Source organism: Panthera leo, chromosome E3 (genome assembly GCF_018350215.1).
Source record: "Panthera leo isolate Ple1 chromosome E3, P.leo_Ple1_pat1.1, whole genome shotgun sequence".
In the NCBI taxonomy this organism is placed as follows: domain Eukaryota; kingdom Metazoa; phylum Chordata; class Mammalia; order Carnivora; family Felidae; genus Panthera; species Panthera leo.
This window is the reverse complement of record NC_056694.1, coordinates 38,052,745-38,068,466: the sequence shown is the minus strand read 5'-3', so window position 1 is coordinate 38,068,466 and position 15,722 is coordinate 38,052,745. Positions and strand designations below refer to the sequence as shown.

The window sequence follows — 15,722 nt, the reverse complement described above, 5'->3', positions numbered from 1 at the left end:
GTCCGGCTCTGTGCTGACAGCTTGGAGCCCGGAGCCTGCTTCGGATTCTGTGTCTCCCTCTCTCTCTGCCCCTTCCCCATTCGCAATCTGTCTCTCTGTCTCTCAACAATGAATAAATACTAAAAAAAAAATTCTTTAAAGTGAACTCCTTCCAATAAAGCCACTGGCGTTTATCGTAAAAGGCTGGAACTCAGATAAACACGTATACGAGTAGGAGTGCATGCCCGTATGGAACAAGAACATATAATTATCCTGTTAATTGCAGGAACAGAGGTGGTGGAGGTAGTGGAGGAATAAGCAAACATTAAGGGAAGGAACCACCACCAGAATTCTCAATTTTCAAAGTCTCACCTAATGGAGTTTTAATTTAATTAAATAAAAGAGAACATAAAATAACACAGGGATCTCATTTACAGATAAGCAACATAAAATAAGGCTAAATAAAAAGCACATTCCCTATGGAGAAATACAAACAGTAATGTTATACGGGGGTTGTTGTTGAGATTTTGACAGGTTTATAAATAAAACATCCTTAGTCCCCAAGAATGAAGTTCACGTATTTCAGGGGGAAGGGTGGTTTCTAAGTTAGGCTGATAAGACGACAGACAGGAAGATGTCAGCGGTCACCAGGGCAGGGGTGCAGAGGGTGGTGAGTGGGCCGCACCGGCTGCTCGCTGCCAGCAGGTCCGCGGAGCACGGGGCAGACCTGAGCCACAGGAAGTGCTAACCTGAGTCTGCCATTTTGTCACGGAAAGAAAAGGCTCCTGGTCTGAAAACAAGGCTAACAGGTGAAGGCAAAGCACACACAATTAGGTACGTGTCTTGTTCACCAAACACAGGAGTTTAAGAGAAAAACTGCTAAAACTCAGAGGATGTCAACCTGGGATGGATAATGGGGAACACACGGCTTCTAAGTATAGACAGTTTAAAAAATCTACAGAGGACCCATGTGGGATTTCTTTAGAAGTGCCCATTTCTGAAAACTCATTTAATTAGGGAAGATAATCTTAAATCACATCCAGCCAAACACAAACACGGCCTATGGAGCCAATGTCGGAAATCAAACACAGCTCGTTATGGTTGGATTAGGGCACAGATACTTTCCGGGGCTGCACCGAAACGCTGTAGCAACTTCACGACAGCGTTTTTTATGGAGAAGTTCTCCATTATGAGTCTCCACCCAAAGACAGACCGCAAGGCTCACCGGTGTGCCGGGAGGCTGGGCATGCACAGGCGTCGGCTGCTGTTGTGATGACTGAGGGGTGGCCACAGACGGGGGCTGGACTGGGGTCTGAGGCTGTGGGGTCACCTGGGCCTGGGCTGCTGCCTGGACCGTCGGGGTGCTCTGGGTCTGGCTGGCACTGGGCACCGAGCCGGGAGTCGGGGTAGGGGTCTGCCCGGAAGACGACACAGGAGTCGATGGCTGGGTGGGAGCTGCTGGCTGGGGAGGAGTCATCCCAGGTGCCGACGGGTGCTGGAGAGACGGCATGCCCGCGGCCGTGGAAGCAGGGGGTGGCGTCTGGTGCAACGGTGACTGTGTCACTGGTGGACAAGGCAGCTGGCTGGCCTGAGGCCCAAGCATGTTCAGAGGGTTAGGAAGAGCAGCACCAGGCACCTGTCCCTAACGGAGGGAACAGAGTATGTTAAAATAATTTTCCCCATGTCAGAATGTGGCAATAGACTTGAAGAATTAAATGCATGAAAATCTAACCACGGTCTCCTGGTGAGGTCTGCCTGGTGAGGTCTGCCGGTTTCAAGAGAATGTTCCATTTGTAACAATTCACCCAGCTGTACACTTACAACAACATGCACTTTCCAGCGAAGTTACTGCTACGAAATATCTCTCGTACCGTGACTTACAGACCCGCTGAAACGTCTGGCTCAAATGAGCACGTCCACTCAGCTTACTAGCATCATGCTCCAAAGCATCTACCCACAGCTCAGACCACTGGAAGAAGTATTTCTCTTTTGCAAAAAAGCTGAGTTACTGCAACACTGAAATGTTTCAGTACAGTGATTTGCAACTGGGGACACGCTTCACATAATTATTTGCGGACTTTTAAAAAACAGATTCCAAATCACTGCTCTCGGGCAGGGGTCTGCAAACCAGCGACCGTGGCCAAATCCAGCTAGCTGCCTGTTCCTCTAATAAAGTCTTATTGAAACACAGCCACACCTCCTGATTTCATTTATGTGTGAATGAATATGCCTATGGCTGCTTTTGCACTACAGTGGAGCTGAGTCGTTAAAACAAAGACCCTTATGGCCCACAGAGTGAAAACTATTTACAGGACAAGTTTGCTGTTCTAGAGCAAGGACGTACTACAGACAGTAAGAATTAATTAACAAACATTTAGTGAATAAATCTAGTGTAGCCAATGACCTCTTTTCAATATTACTTCATGCAAAAAATGAAAACATGAATATTATCTTCCGGGGGAAGATGTGGCCTGTTTTAAATACAGGTGTATCGGCACACGGCAGCAATCTGATGCCCAACAGTTAACAATGGTCACAAAGGGGAAAAAGTGAATAATGAATGGGAAATAGTTCTCTTCAGCCTTCAACAGAGTACTTACAAACACATTCAACAAGAAGGGCTCAATCAGTCTAGTTAGCCTGATTCACCTGGGATGGTCAGACAGACAGACAACAGGGTATTTCAACCCAATGGTCAGGAGTGGAGTCACAGGGCCTTTCCTCACCCTTTAACACTCAAGGTCTCTCAGGATCACATGTGAATTTAAAACACACCATTAAAGAGGTGCCTGGGTGGCTCAGTCAGTTAAGCATCCGACTTTGGCTCAGGTCACGATCTCACGGTCTGTGAATCTGAGCCCCACACTGGGCTCTCTGCCGACAGCTCAGAGCCTGGAGCCTGCTTCAGATCCTGTGTCTCCCTCTCTCTCTGCCAATCCCAGCCTGCACTCTGACTCTCTCTCTCTCTCTCTCTCGCTCTCTCAAAAACGAATAAACGCTAAAAAAACAAAAACCCAACCCCAAACCAGAACACAAAGACCAGGAACCAAAAGACGACGACCCATTCCACTTTTGTGGGAAGCTCACCCAGAGATGGTAAGAGTAATTCTGAAGAGAGTAAAAATGACGCAACAAAACGGGAGGTGGGGGGAAACGAGAGATGTGAGTCACATGCAAGTGTGTACTGTGGAACTTCAGCTCAGGTCAGGAGGAGGCTGGGGCTCCATCACCAGGCACGGTACCTGCGGCACGCCCGTCTGGGCCGCCGGCTGGCCCAGGCCCACACTGCTCACGCTCATCGCCCCGCCGGAGGACTGGAACTGGTTCTGAGGCAGGAACTGGTTCTGCGAAGGCGCCTGGGCCATGATGTTGTTGCTGTGAGCGCCCATCATGTTCGGAGGCTGGGGCATTCGGGAAGGAGAAATGGCCATCTAAAAGACAAGCATCGTCGAGAGTTCAGAGGACGAGGGCCAGAGTCTTCAAGATAAACTAGAAGAGACAGAACTCTGCGAATCTCCCCTCCCCCTGCCTTCTCACGCAAGGTCTCTGAGGAGCCAGCTGCAAATTTATCTCTGAAGGGAAATCAATAGCATGCCATAATTTAAAGTTCAAAATATGCCTTTTACGACTTCTCTGAAGCATTAAGAAGGCAGCCTCAGGAGAGTAAGCTCTAGGAGACCACAGATGCTGTCAAGCACCTCTCTGCAACTGTGGGAGGCTGCGAGCTCCAATCTCAGACATGTCTTCTCGCTAAGTCTCAAGTCCCTATTAATTCATCATCCCAACAAAAATAAGTAACGGTCAAATAATTCTCGCTGTAGTAATGAAGACCAAAAAGAGGCAGAGAGATGTGAAGTAAATAAACCACAGCCAAAACCAAAGGAGTAAGCACCAGGGGATTCTTGACCTACAACTTCACTGTGCAGAGAACTTTCCTTACCCGAGCAAGGCCTCCTCAGCACAGCTGAGGCCAACAGAAGCACTTACCCCTGGAACGGAGCCCATGCTGTTCATCGGGACGGAGTGGTTCATGGGGGACGCTGCACGCGGTCCCATGGGAGCCTGCGGCAACTGTACGTTCCCCAAGGACATTGGGGTAAATGAATTCATCCCTGTAAACGTACCCACAACGGTTCATTAGAAAAAGTACCCACAGGAAAATAAGAGCTACAAACTTGCCAAATGCTAAGCGGAAACAGAGTGGAACATGTATGCAATACACACAACAGAAAGAAAAATCACGCAGCGAATCAGAAAAGATGGTGCTGTACCACTTTTCAAATCCGGAAAAACGGCACCAGTGCAGTGGTGGTGGTGGTGGTGGTGGTGGTGGTGGTGGTGAGAGCGGTTTGGGGAGGGTGGGGAGGGTAGCACGAGGAGACAAAGGGAGAAAGTCAGGTAAAGCACCCGTGAACGAGGCGGTGCCAGGAAGGTACACCTACATCCATAGGGGACGTGTGAGCCAGGGTCCGGGCACCCATCGGAGCCAATCTCCCTAACACCTTCTGGAACAGTGGCCCCCGTCTCCTCTCCTGCAGGAAGGCCATCCTCATCATCCCAGGCCTCCTGGCTCTTCAGCTGGGTTTACCCTTACTGTTAGAATCTGGGAGAAGACTCGAAATATGGTTTTAATCCTGCAAGTGTGCTAAGTGTTTAGAAAGTGCCCAAGGGCCAGCAATTCTCATTCCCCGCCTCATCTCTACAGACTGGGAAGCTCTCACTTCCGTGGCTACTTCACCTTCCCAGGGGTGTTCACAGCCACAGGAGTATCACACAATGAAAGACACCTCACTGGCCACTAAGCATCTCCGGGCCACAGAGTCTCATTCTTCCTTATTTCTCACAATACTCTGGAAACTCTGAGCTCTACATAAAGGCTGGTTCAAGCAAGTCTTAGGGCTGACACTGGGGCTCAGGCAGAATCCTTGAGATGCCGCCTTAATACTGGTGTGGCCAGGACAACGTCTCAGAGAACATGTGCCTCGCTCAGCATTACCTTCGAGGACACCTAGAAATGTCACCCTAAAAACCACGTGCCAGCACGGGGCCAGGGGGGCTTTCTAGGAAGGCTGTAAGCTTCCCTCTCTCCTTGAGGATTTTATGAAGTGAGTAAGAGAAAAAGGCAGTACTGAGAAACAGTACCATGAAGGGCTCCCTCTTCACACAGACACAGGTGCTGGTAAGGAAGGTGTGAGTGCTGTGCTGTAAAACTCCTCCTTCCATATCCTGCTCAAAAGCCCTCATCAGATCCCAAACCAGCCAAACCTTCCATGTCACGTCCGACGCAGCACTCGGCTACACTCCCTCGCTCCATTTCCCTGGCTTCCCAGTTTCCTTCACTCCTAACTGGTCCATCAAAACAAGTCCCTCAAGTTTCTCCGGATCATCAGTGTATCTCCTGGGTCTCTCCACTATGCACGAAGATGGCCACAACTTTTTCAAGTTTACGATTATTATTTTTTAGTCATCTCTACACCCAACGTGGGGCTCACACCCATGATCCCAAGATCTAGAGTCTCATGTTCCTCCGACGGAGCTAGCTGGGCGCCCCGAGGTTGCCAACAACTTTTACAATGACCTCTTCTCCTGTCTCAGACTACCCTGCACACAGCTGCAAGGCCTTGCTGTGGAATCCCCTGGAAGTCGCCACCTCTTCTCAAAACCTGGAAAAATATCCTACTGTTCCAGTCCCAACTGGACAAGAGCTGTAAAAGCTGTGAAATGCCCCTCTCCGTGAACTCCAAAGACCGCCTCCGCCACAAACACCACAGACCCTCAAGTCGAGTCCAGACTGGCTGCGGCGCCCCAGCCTCTCGAGGAGCACAGACACACGCTCTTCTGCCCACACCACCTTCCCGCTCCTGGCCGGCTCCATGCTCTCCTCTGCAACATTCACAAATGTTTCCTTCCCCCACCTGCAATGCTTCTTGAGGTGACTCTTCCTAAGAGAAATAGACCCTCCTGTCCATTTAAAAAAAAAAAAAAAAAAAAAAAGCCTAATCCCATTTCCTATCTCCCTGGAGAACTTTCCTATGGTCTTCTAGCTTCCAAACACCACAGATACTCATACTGCCTGTGGAACTGAATTCTGGTCATCAGCAAAAGGAACAGAGGGAATAACAAGGAGCTATAAAGAAATACAGAGGGGAAGAGGAGAAGCGAATGAACTCTGTGACTATTCAACGTTAAACCAAAATAGGATTCACAACAATAGTTCAATACCTTGAGAAACCTGCACGCGATTCACTGGCAGGGGCATGGGTCCATCTAGAATGGCAGAAAAAAATCAGTCATTTAAAATAATCCCTCATTTGGGAATAAAGAATTTTATCTTCAGAACTTCAAACTTAAAGGGAAAACCAATCAACGGGTCTAAAAGCACTGTGCATTCTGAGGCCAGCACACCCTTAAAAGGGTCCCTCCACGAGAGACTCAACGTCCAAACACAGGCTAAGGCGGAAGGCCACGGCCACTACCACTGTTTCCAAAGCACGGGCTCCCTGAGAACATAATTCTACATGCTAGGAACTACACCCCAAACACAAAGGGAAGAACAAGCCAGCAGACTAAGGGCTGGCAGAAAGAAAAGTCCTTACTTGGAGGCCTCACAGGTTGTGCCTGCGGAATCCCAGGGGGCTGTGCCCCGGGGGCTGGTAGGGCGGGCTGGTTACCCAGGATGCCTTGTTTGTGTAAACGTGACCTCCGCTTTTCTTCTAGTTCTTTTTGTATCTTGTAAATTTTTTCTGCCAGTAAGTGATAGTATTCATCCTGAAGAGCAATGATAACATTCAATGTTAGACAGTGAAAGCTGTAAAAACCCCAATGATCTGTGTTAGATGTTCTAACAAACTAATGAACTTTTACATTAGGGACACTGGCAAAGGTAAGCATTCTGCACTTCTGGTCCGTTTTGTAGTCCTGAGTAAGCTCTAGTCCTGACGGGGGCGGGGAGCTCCAACTCACGACCCCGAGATCAAGGGTCACGTGCCCTACCAGCTGAGCCAGCCAGGCGCCCCCAGTATCCAGCACTTCTAACCGATACACCTAAGGCCCAACTTCATGGCGAACACCTCGTGACATGACAGGACTTATCAGGCAGGGAGTCCTAACTGAACGCACATCACATTTCATTCCACAGTCGAATCACTTCTTGGATATTCGACACCGGCAGTGACACAGTACGAGCGTTATAAAGAGTGCCCACTGTGGAGCACATCCAAGGATAAAACACAATTGTCCATGCCCCGGTCACCACTGTAGCGGTGACATCTGTAGTCAAACAAGAGAGCGGTACAGGGGTCTCAGGTCCTATCTGGGAGGTCTCTCTGGTCAGCATCCCCGAGGTGATGAGTCGACCTGACTAGCAGATTCCCCTATTTCCAGACAATGAGCCGGACGGATGCAGTTCTATCTACTGCAGGTGCTGTGCGGCTGGAACACGTATGGCACCCTACCCTGCTGTTGGCGGACTCATACATGTCCCCCTCCACTTTCTTAGCATAGGCCACCAGGTTCTCCATGCGGCGATCCTTCAGGGCTGCCGGGTCAGGGGTTGGGAAGATGGCTTGGACCCTGGAAAGACAACACACTCCGTCAACAGACTTTCGGTATACCATCAGTACCTTGTTATTTTATACAACTGTTTCTCCAAACAATTTTCACTAAAAAGAGAAAGGCAAACAAAACCACTCCAAGGGAATCAGACTGACCCACTTCACCTCTGATTTAACTGAACTAGCCTGAGAAAGTGAACTGCTGACTTCCTCTCTGTTACCACACTGTATGGTGGCACTATCGTGTCCTCTGTATTCACCAGGCTCAAACTCCCCCGATTATCTGGGGCCTCCATGATTATAATCTTGAGCCCTAAAACAAGGCAAAGCTTCTGAACTAATCCCAGCTCCCCGTTGCATGCCAGAGCTCAGAGGACAGAAGGTCTGGCCACACTGGGAGTCCCGACCTCTGCGACGTGGGTCACAGCACAGGCCCTGCTGCAGGGGCTGTGATTCCGTGGCCTGCCGGCAGTGGCTGTGGATCCCTAAATAAGCATGCGACCCTCTTCAGCTGCTAGGGCACTGTCTGTCACCTGGGGCCCAGGGGACCACTCAGGAATTAAATCGGACATCAGTGAAACTGCACAGCTGTCGCACTGCTGTCAGCCATGACATGTTCCCGTCATATGTGAACACGAGTGAGGCGGGCACATACAGTTTATGCACTAGGTGGCTCCGCAGGTCCTGAGTGACATGTTCGTGCCAGCTTTTCCGCACGCCGGTGCTGGAAGGAGGTGCCGCTGTGGGTATAGTGCTGAGGGTCCCGAGGTTTGCAGAGCCTGAGCCGTCGTTCATCAGTGGGCTGGGGAAAAACAAGACACTCAGTCCACCTACGCCTCATTTACGTGAGGCTTTTCAACCACATGTGACTTTTAGCAATCCCCTGCCCCCTGCCATTTAAGCTATCTTCACCGTCACCCATTTAGAAAGAACCCCAATTTTGTGATTCCCAACCCACTTGCGTGTGCGACCGTCGCTCAGAGAGGAGCCGACTGAAACGGGGGTCTTACTTTGTGGCCCCGAGGGAAGTTGGAAGAGCTGATTCTGAAATCAAGTTTGGCGGCTGCTGATCTGTTGTTATTCCTCCTGCTGGAATGTTCATTGGGTTATTTCCTTTAAAGACAGAAAGAAATCCACCAAGTCGTAAATTATAATCCACCCCTCACAGTTCTGGTAACAGACAAATCACCGTGTAAGTCAGTCATTCTCCTGAGTTATGACAATAACCACTACGGCAGGAACTCTGGAAGCTGTTTCTCCGGTAACAGCCATCAACTTGAACCAGTTCCGCGGCAGTCTCCTCCTCACTGCATTTTAAGTAACCCAGATGAGGCGTGCATGGAGGCCGGCGGGCGCCCTAGGTGCGCTCTAGGGCTGTGACGCAAATTATAAGCGATCCCCTCCGAGCCTCAGACTTTTACGCCGGCTTCATTAACACCATGCCCCGAACAACTAAACTGACCTGTGTCACACAGATTTGGGTCAACTTTTCTTCTATCGGAAAATAAAATCAAAGAAGTAACGTGCACGTGAAAACACTTGTGTACAGGGTTCCCGTTAAAGTAAGAAAAAGTTGACAGAGAGAGAGGTTACAGGTCTTGTCCCACATTATATCCTCAAGTAGGAGTGGAGTCACTTTAGAACTCAGGTCTGAGGGCTCCAACCCAGTCTCCCGGCCGGGAGAAGTTAGTGTGCATTAGGGCAGTTGGGTTTCCCCCGCCCCCCCCCCCCCCCAAAAAGCAATAAATGAGTTGTTTTTAATCGTCATTCTTAAGGTTAAAAGACTTACTCTGTTAGGAAAACAATAAAACTAACACAACCATCTTGACCTGACGGACCTAACTGCTTGGCTTAAGCCTGACTTTAAGAGCAATGTGTCAATTTACAGAGAAATGCTAAGCAAACAGTATGCAAACATGGCAAAAACTGTGGGGATACCCCGGCCAATGAGCCGACATGACACCAGGAAACACCATTACGGGGAGAGAGGCCGGGACGGGAGGTGCTGGGGGACACTCCCGCCAACCTGCCCACATCTGGGCCGGTCACCTCGCGCTGTGGGTGGGGGGAGCCGGCAGACCAGCTACAGGCTCCCCCTCAGGAGGGCACTCTAACAGGTGGGACTCGGCACTGTGAGCCACTGAATGCCCTTCGTGAAAACCGTCCCGACAGGAGCGGCACGGCCATCAAATGTCGGCTCCTGTGCAAATGCTTTTCTTCTCACAAGCCTGTCACATCTTCCTAGCACTCATACTTCAGCCTTTCCCCAGAAGTTTTCTATTTCAAGGATTTAAAAGATATCATCATCATAATTTATATGTATATTAATTTGAATTTAAAGTAAAAACAGTAACTGAAAACAGCCGCGGGTTGTTCCGGACGAACGAGCTCTCGAGAGTCCCTTCACCTACCCAGGGGGTTGAGAGTCCTCATCTGCTGGTGACTTTGAGGCTGTGCTGGTTGCTGGCCGGGAACCTGAGGCTGCAGCTGCGTCTGGGGCTGGTTCAGGTAGGGGAGACCAAGGGCAGCATACGCGCGCTGCATGGAGCTGGGGTCTATGGGATTCGGGTTACTCAGCGAAGCGGCGTTCTGCTGGCCTGTGCCGACAGAACCGATCGTGTTCTGAATCCCACTAGCTGGAGACCCCAGGATGGCTAGAAGAACAAACAGACACACAAACAAGAAAGGTAAGTAAAAAGGAGAAGGCCACACGTGACTGAAAAACTACCGAGAAGCAAGTACAATTGTATCGAGAGACTATCCACCCGTGTCCCGAGGCAAGAGAACACGGCTACCGAGGAAGGAGCTGTGCAGACAAAGGGACCCTCATCTAGTCGTGTATTCTGCACAGCAGCAGCTGGGAAGCAACGAGATCCAGAAAAGCCAAGCTTCTTTCTATGTCAGAAGGCAACAGCCCACAGAATCAGAGCTCACTTAAGGACAATCGCATATGAAATCTAGACGCTCAGAAGTCTGTGCCAGGGGGAGTAGCAAACGCGTTGTCGACAAGAGACAGTGTTCTGATTGGGGGCGGTGTGGGCAGCTCGTCTGCCACCACGGACATGACCTAAGGGGGGCCCCTGTGGCTGCCACTCTGCCTGGGGTCCTGCACTGCTCACCTGCACGGGTACAGAGGATGAAACAAGGAGCAGAGTGATACCCAGTTGGTCAGTTTTGTTACTCATTTTAATAACTCTATGACAAAATCTATCTCATGACAAAATCGCAATTCCTCACAACCTATGTGCACAGTGGCATTAACCCACACGTCTTTCCTACGGCTTCCCACGCAGGAAGGCCCCCTACTGAGCGGTCTGGCTATCTAAAGATGCTGAAGAAAAAACTGTATCGACTGACTGACGTAGCCAAAAAGAACGGGTGGAACGAGGCTTGGTGGATTTGCATTTCCCCAGGTGTCACCTCAGCACCACTGAGGACAGCACAGACTCAGCTTCCACCACCTGGCCTAGTGACGGCAGGGCATCCCCTCTGGGTACTCCATGTACCGGGCCGATCCCAAAAGGCCGAAGAAAAATCTGTGGCAACACAGAGAACCCCGTTCCCAAGGACTTCAGAGTTAACAGAGATGACCCCAAATTTGCATCTCCTTGGCCCCTTGGAGTTCAATTCATCCCTCTGTCCGTCCACCCCAATCTCCACATTTGGTGGGCACTTGCCATAAGGCAGAAGCTTTACGTGCTACTATCTATTCTTCTTCTTAAGATTTCCCTTCTTTCCAACTCCTCCCAACTTTGGTCACGTTATACACAGTAGCTTATAACTGATACTATAACATATGACCTTTGATACATTAAGCAATACCACAAAGGTCTCCTTTCATATTGAGACCATTACGTGTAACAATATTCTCACATTCAACCATCAGTGCAACCCATGTGTAACATAAGCACAGTGTAACATAACACTGTGTAACAGTGTAACACAGTGTAACATAAACAACTCACATTACTTATCAGAGTATTTTAATTAAACCTAAACGTGTAAGAAAAAAAGATCTTGGTAATTACATATTCCATACTATTAACTTTTCTAATAAAGACATTCAGATCTCAAACTCATTAACACTCATTAGACAAAATCATGCACACCAAGCACCTCATTATTGTTAAGTGAAAAGTGATTCCCAAGGTACACTTTATGACAAGCGTGCAGCTCAAGTCATGTATGATTTCTCCAGAAGTATTTTCTCTAATAGTTAATACTCCCCCAAACGTTCAACACGTGCCCACCATATTCCTAAAACTGACCACGCCAAATCTAAGACCTCTGATGTTACAAGGAAAGTAATCCTGGGAGGATGATGAACTGTTCTCTCACCCAGGGGTAAAGAACAGACCCAGACTGCATTTGCTGCACACAGGGATGAACTGCGGAGAGGAACTGAAAGAAAGACGCTATCCACGTGGCCTCCGTTTCAGGGTGAAAAACCAGCGACTTCTTCCTTCTCTTTTCCACTCTCATCCATCAGGCCCCAAATGCCATCCCTTCCCCCAAAATGCCTCCTCCCCCCAACCTTAGGGTGAATGCCACTCGTTAGGCAAAGGCCATTTATGGGGAAGCCAGAACCTCCCACGGAAGCTGCTGACATGGTCACTGTATTTTGTGTTTGTTAATAGCATTTATTTTCTACGTGTAAACACTATTGTATTTTCTTATTAAACAAAAATACGGTATCTGTCAGAAGACAAGTAAGCATCTGGTAGCTGACAATCCTAACAATCCAGAGGCATGGAAAAGAAAGCATAAATAAGTAAAAAAAAAAAAAAAAAAGGTCTCCGACCTGTAAGCATGGTCCAATTTGAGTCCAAATGCCGTTACGGTGGGACACAGATACCTCAGGGTAACGGAACGCACACATTTACTAGAGGAGTCGTGCCTGGCTGAAAGAGGTGTCACCAGGTAAAAGTGACCATAAACCCCATTCTGTGAGCTCAAGGCACTACCACCCCTGCCAGAAGTTCTCCTCATCTGTCGGGCGGCAGCAAGGCTTCCTGGAACTTGCACAACGCCTCCCGGGTCTCTGCTTCTTTGTGGGCACTCGCTCACCGCACAGAGGGTGCGTGTGGACTGTGTGGGGCGCCCCGCTAGGCTCCAGGACGCGAGCACCGAGTCTGCCCTCACACAGAGAGAACGGATTAACCTAATAATCCGCTAAGGAACGGGAAACGGCAGCTCTGGACCCTGGAGCGGAGAAACCACACGCGTCTTCCCCGAGCCCGTCCGCTCCCTGGAGGCAGTGTGCTCACAAAGCCCGGCACAAAGCCCCGGAAAGGCCCTAGCGGAGTCCGGAGTTGGGGGCACGGCGGCAGGGTGGCGGGGCGACGGCCGTCCGAGGGCCCTGCCAGTGCCGCGGGCCTTGGGACTGAGCCAAAGTCAGGAGCGCCAAAAGCAGCGACGCCTCGTTTATCGGCACGAGGGAGAACGAGGCCTTCCACGTTGAGCCCTGTCACACATTACTGACGGCTACCTCTTTAAAGGTCCAAACCTCGTGCTCTTTTCCCCATTTGTACATCTTCCTTCCTTCCTCGGAGCCCAAGGCTGTATTTCACGCGCGATCCGCCACTTCACACGGTGTCTCAGCACCTGAGTGTGGCGCTCCTGCCGGCAGCACGTCTTCAAAACCCTCCCTCACCTCCACTGCCCCAGCTAACCTGGGCGCCCACGACCTAGGAAATAAATGGCCACATTCTACAGTGGGCTCTTTTGAGGACCCGCCTGCCACTTCCTAAGTAGGTCCAAGGCAGTCCTCCCCCAGAGGGAACAGAAGACTGTTCCGATGACCGGTCCCACATAGGGCACGCGGCGGACATTCAAGTCCCCGGTCATTCTCAGCAAAACTCAACTCAATCTGAAAATCCAGGGAAAACTGACACAAATCAAACTCCAAAGCTTTGTCGGCGTGGTGGGAAATACACCACAAAGCACGCAAAGCAGCGACTGCCTCGTCACTGCTGAGATTTCTACGGAAAACGTCGTGCTGGAATTTACTCAGAACTGCAGACGTCTCCGCAGAGCGGTTCCTAGGCCACGGTGCCTTCCAGGTGTCATGTGCACCGGAACGGCCTTCCTCTCACGCTTTTTTTTTTTTTTTCCAAGTAATCTCTACACCCAACGTGAGACTCGAACTCACAACCTCAAGAGTCACATGTTCTACAGACTGAGCCGGCCAGGCGCCCCTCGGGCATCCTCCCATGCGCGGTACAGGGCGGGACAACACAACACCAGAGCCCCAGGGCCAGACCTCTGGCACGGCCACCCGGCAACAACACAAAAGCCTCTGCAACACGTTTCCTTCGGAAGCCAAATGACTGAGAAGGGGCACACTGTGTTCAAAAGAGCAAGGAAAAAACTGCTCTGATGAAATACATCACCAGGCGGCTGGGTACTTCAATCAGGGGCGAGCAAGCCCACTGCTCTGCCCCTACAGCCACTCCGGTCCCACCGCCCCGCCTCTGTTCTCCAGCCCAACCGCCGTCTGTCAAAAGAGGTACCGGAGAATCTTGAAAGAGCTCTCAGGTGGAACAAGGGCCTGTTCAACCACCACTTACTGAGCACCGAGCAGGCTGCTCCATGAGGAAAAGTTTTAAAGAGGCAGATCTGGACTCGATACCAGGAAGGAAGGCTTCTCATGATCAGAAGTGCTTCAAATGGGAACAAACAGCCAGACCAAGTAGTGAGTGTCAAGCCAGTGGAGGTATTCAAGGAACAGGCCAGAGGACTACGGACTCAGACACTCTCAGTCCTCACACTGCGGCTCGGCCCGCGTCTAAGGCAGCTGTGGGCGGTGACCCAGTTTGGTTTGGCTCTGAGGCTGGTCCTGTCCCATCTCTTCTGACAGTCCCTGTGGGATTCTGAGTGGGGAACCCCATGATTTCCCCAGGGAAAGACTCGAAACTTCTCAACAGCTCCAGGACAGACAGACACCCAGCCCTTCAAGGCATGCAGGGCAGCACATCTCGGCTGTTAATGCAAATACTAATCATCTAGCAATTTGTTAAAATGCAGATTTTAATACGGGAGGTGTGGGATGGCCCGAGTTCCTGAAGTTCTAACCGGCCGGCCCGCAGTGCCTGTGCAGCCTGGTCGGAGGACTGTACTGCGTGGGGAGCAGGAACCGCAAGGATGAGGCGCCAGGAGTTTAAACAGGGAATTCGGTCATGTGTCCACACAGCCCCAGTCCTCCGTGCAACCTGTGCACTGGAATTCACTGTAAGTCAGATGCCAGGACTGACATTAGATATACACCTGGAAAACTCCTAATTATTCCATAAAACCTGATTACCTCTATAAGGGAGGGATAACAGCTCAAGATCGGTGATGACACAACGTCTAGAAAACAACTCAAAGAAAAATCAAAACAAAATCTCGACAGAGGCCAAAAAGGCAACCGATGGTCCGGGACGGCTCCACAGAGGATGCCGGCAGATCCGGCCAACAGAGACGTCGATGGAAGAAGCGGGCAGCGGGCTGCGCGAGCGTCTGGGGGCAACCTGCCCGAAAGCGCGGCTGTGGCAGACGCGCCTGGGTCTCAGGCAGCACCCGGGGGCCCTGACCTTTTGCCACAAACACCCCTCTCTCCCCGAATCACCTGGCCTGCGCAGGAAACTCGGGAGTCCACGCTGGTTGTGCTGATGCGACGTGTGCCGTCTAGAATGTCCTTCCACTGCTATTCTGCGGACACTGGGCTCCACGAAGCCCCGCCTTCCACACACGCTGACCCTCCCCTCCAGGACTGCCGGTACCACCGACCCCGCCCGACCTCGCTCCTTCCGGGGTGCGACTGTCATGTCATTTTAGCGGATATATTCCACCCTGGACCCTGACTTTGAGCTGTCGGGAGGGCTGGATCCACATTTCCTCTCTACTGCCCGACGCCGATGTTCACGCGCCACGAGCACAACTTGCTTTAGGAGAGGAGAAACAACAAACGTTTGTAGAAAACACACTGCTGACAATCTCTCACTCGCCACATCAACTCCTCCGCCCTCAGAAAACCACAGGGCTAGAGAGAGCCCAAAGAACACACTCAGGGCTGAAACCTGAAGTGAAGCACTTAAAACTTTCTTAAATGAGCGCTTTCGTTTCTTTTACAAAAAAAATCACCAGAACCTTGCATAAAGTTGATGTAAATACTCCCGGTGACTTTATGCTATAAAATCACCGAGGTGA

General features: G+C 50.5%; 1 protein-coding gene across 4 annotated transcripts in view; it reads right to left on the bottom strand.

Annotated features, from left to right (window-relative positions):
- Positions 1–15,722, bottom strand: part of LOC122209604 (CREB binding protein) — a 124,640-nt gene that overhangs the window by 32,673 nt on the left and 76,245 nt on the right. For all 4 annotated transcript variants that reach the window (XM_042921610.1, XM_042921608.1, XM_042921609.1 and 1 more), the window contains 9 exons: positions 9,944–10,186; positions 8,543–8,645; positions 8,188–8,334; positions 7,434–7,551; positions 6,576–6,747; positions 6,202–6,246; positions 3,967–4,091; positions 3,222–3,410; positions 1,205–1,621 (listed from right to left, as the gene is read on the bottom strand). In XM_042921610.1, the coding sequence (XP_042777544.1) occupies positions 1,205–1,621; positions 3,222–3,410; positions 3,967–4,091; positions 6,202–6,246; positions 6,576–6,747; positions 7,434–7,551; positions 8,188–8,334; positions 8,543–8,645; positions 9,944–10,186 (1,559 nt within the window). The remainder of the gene's footprint in view (positions 1–1,204; positions 1,622–3,221; positions 3,411–3,966; positions 4,092–6,201; positions 6,247–6,575; positions 6,748–7,433; positions 7,552–8,187; positions 8,335–8,542; positions 8,646–9,943; positions 10,187–15,722) is intronic.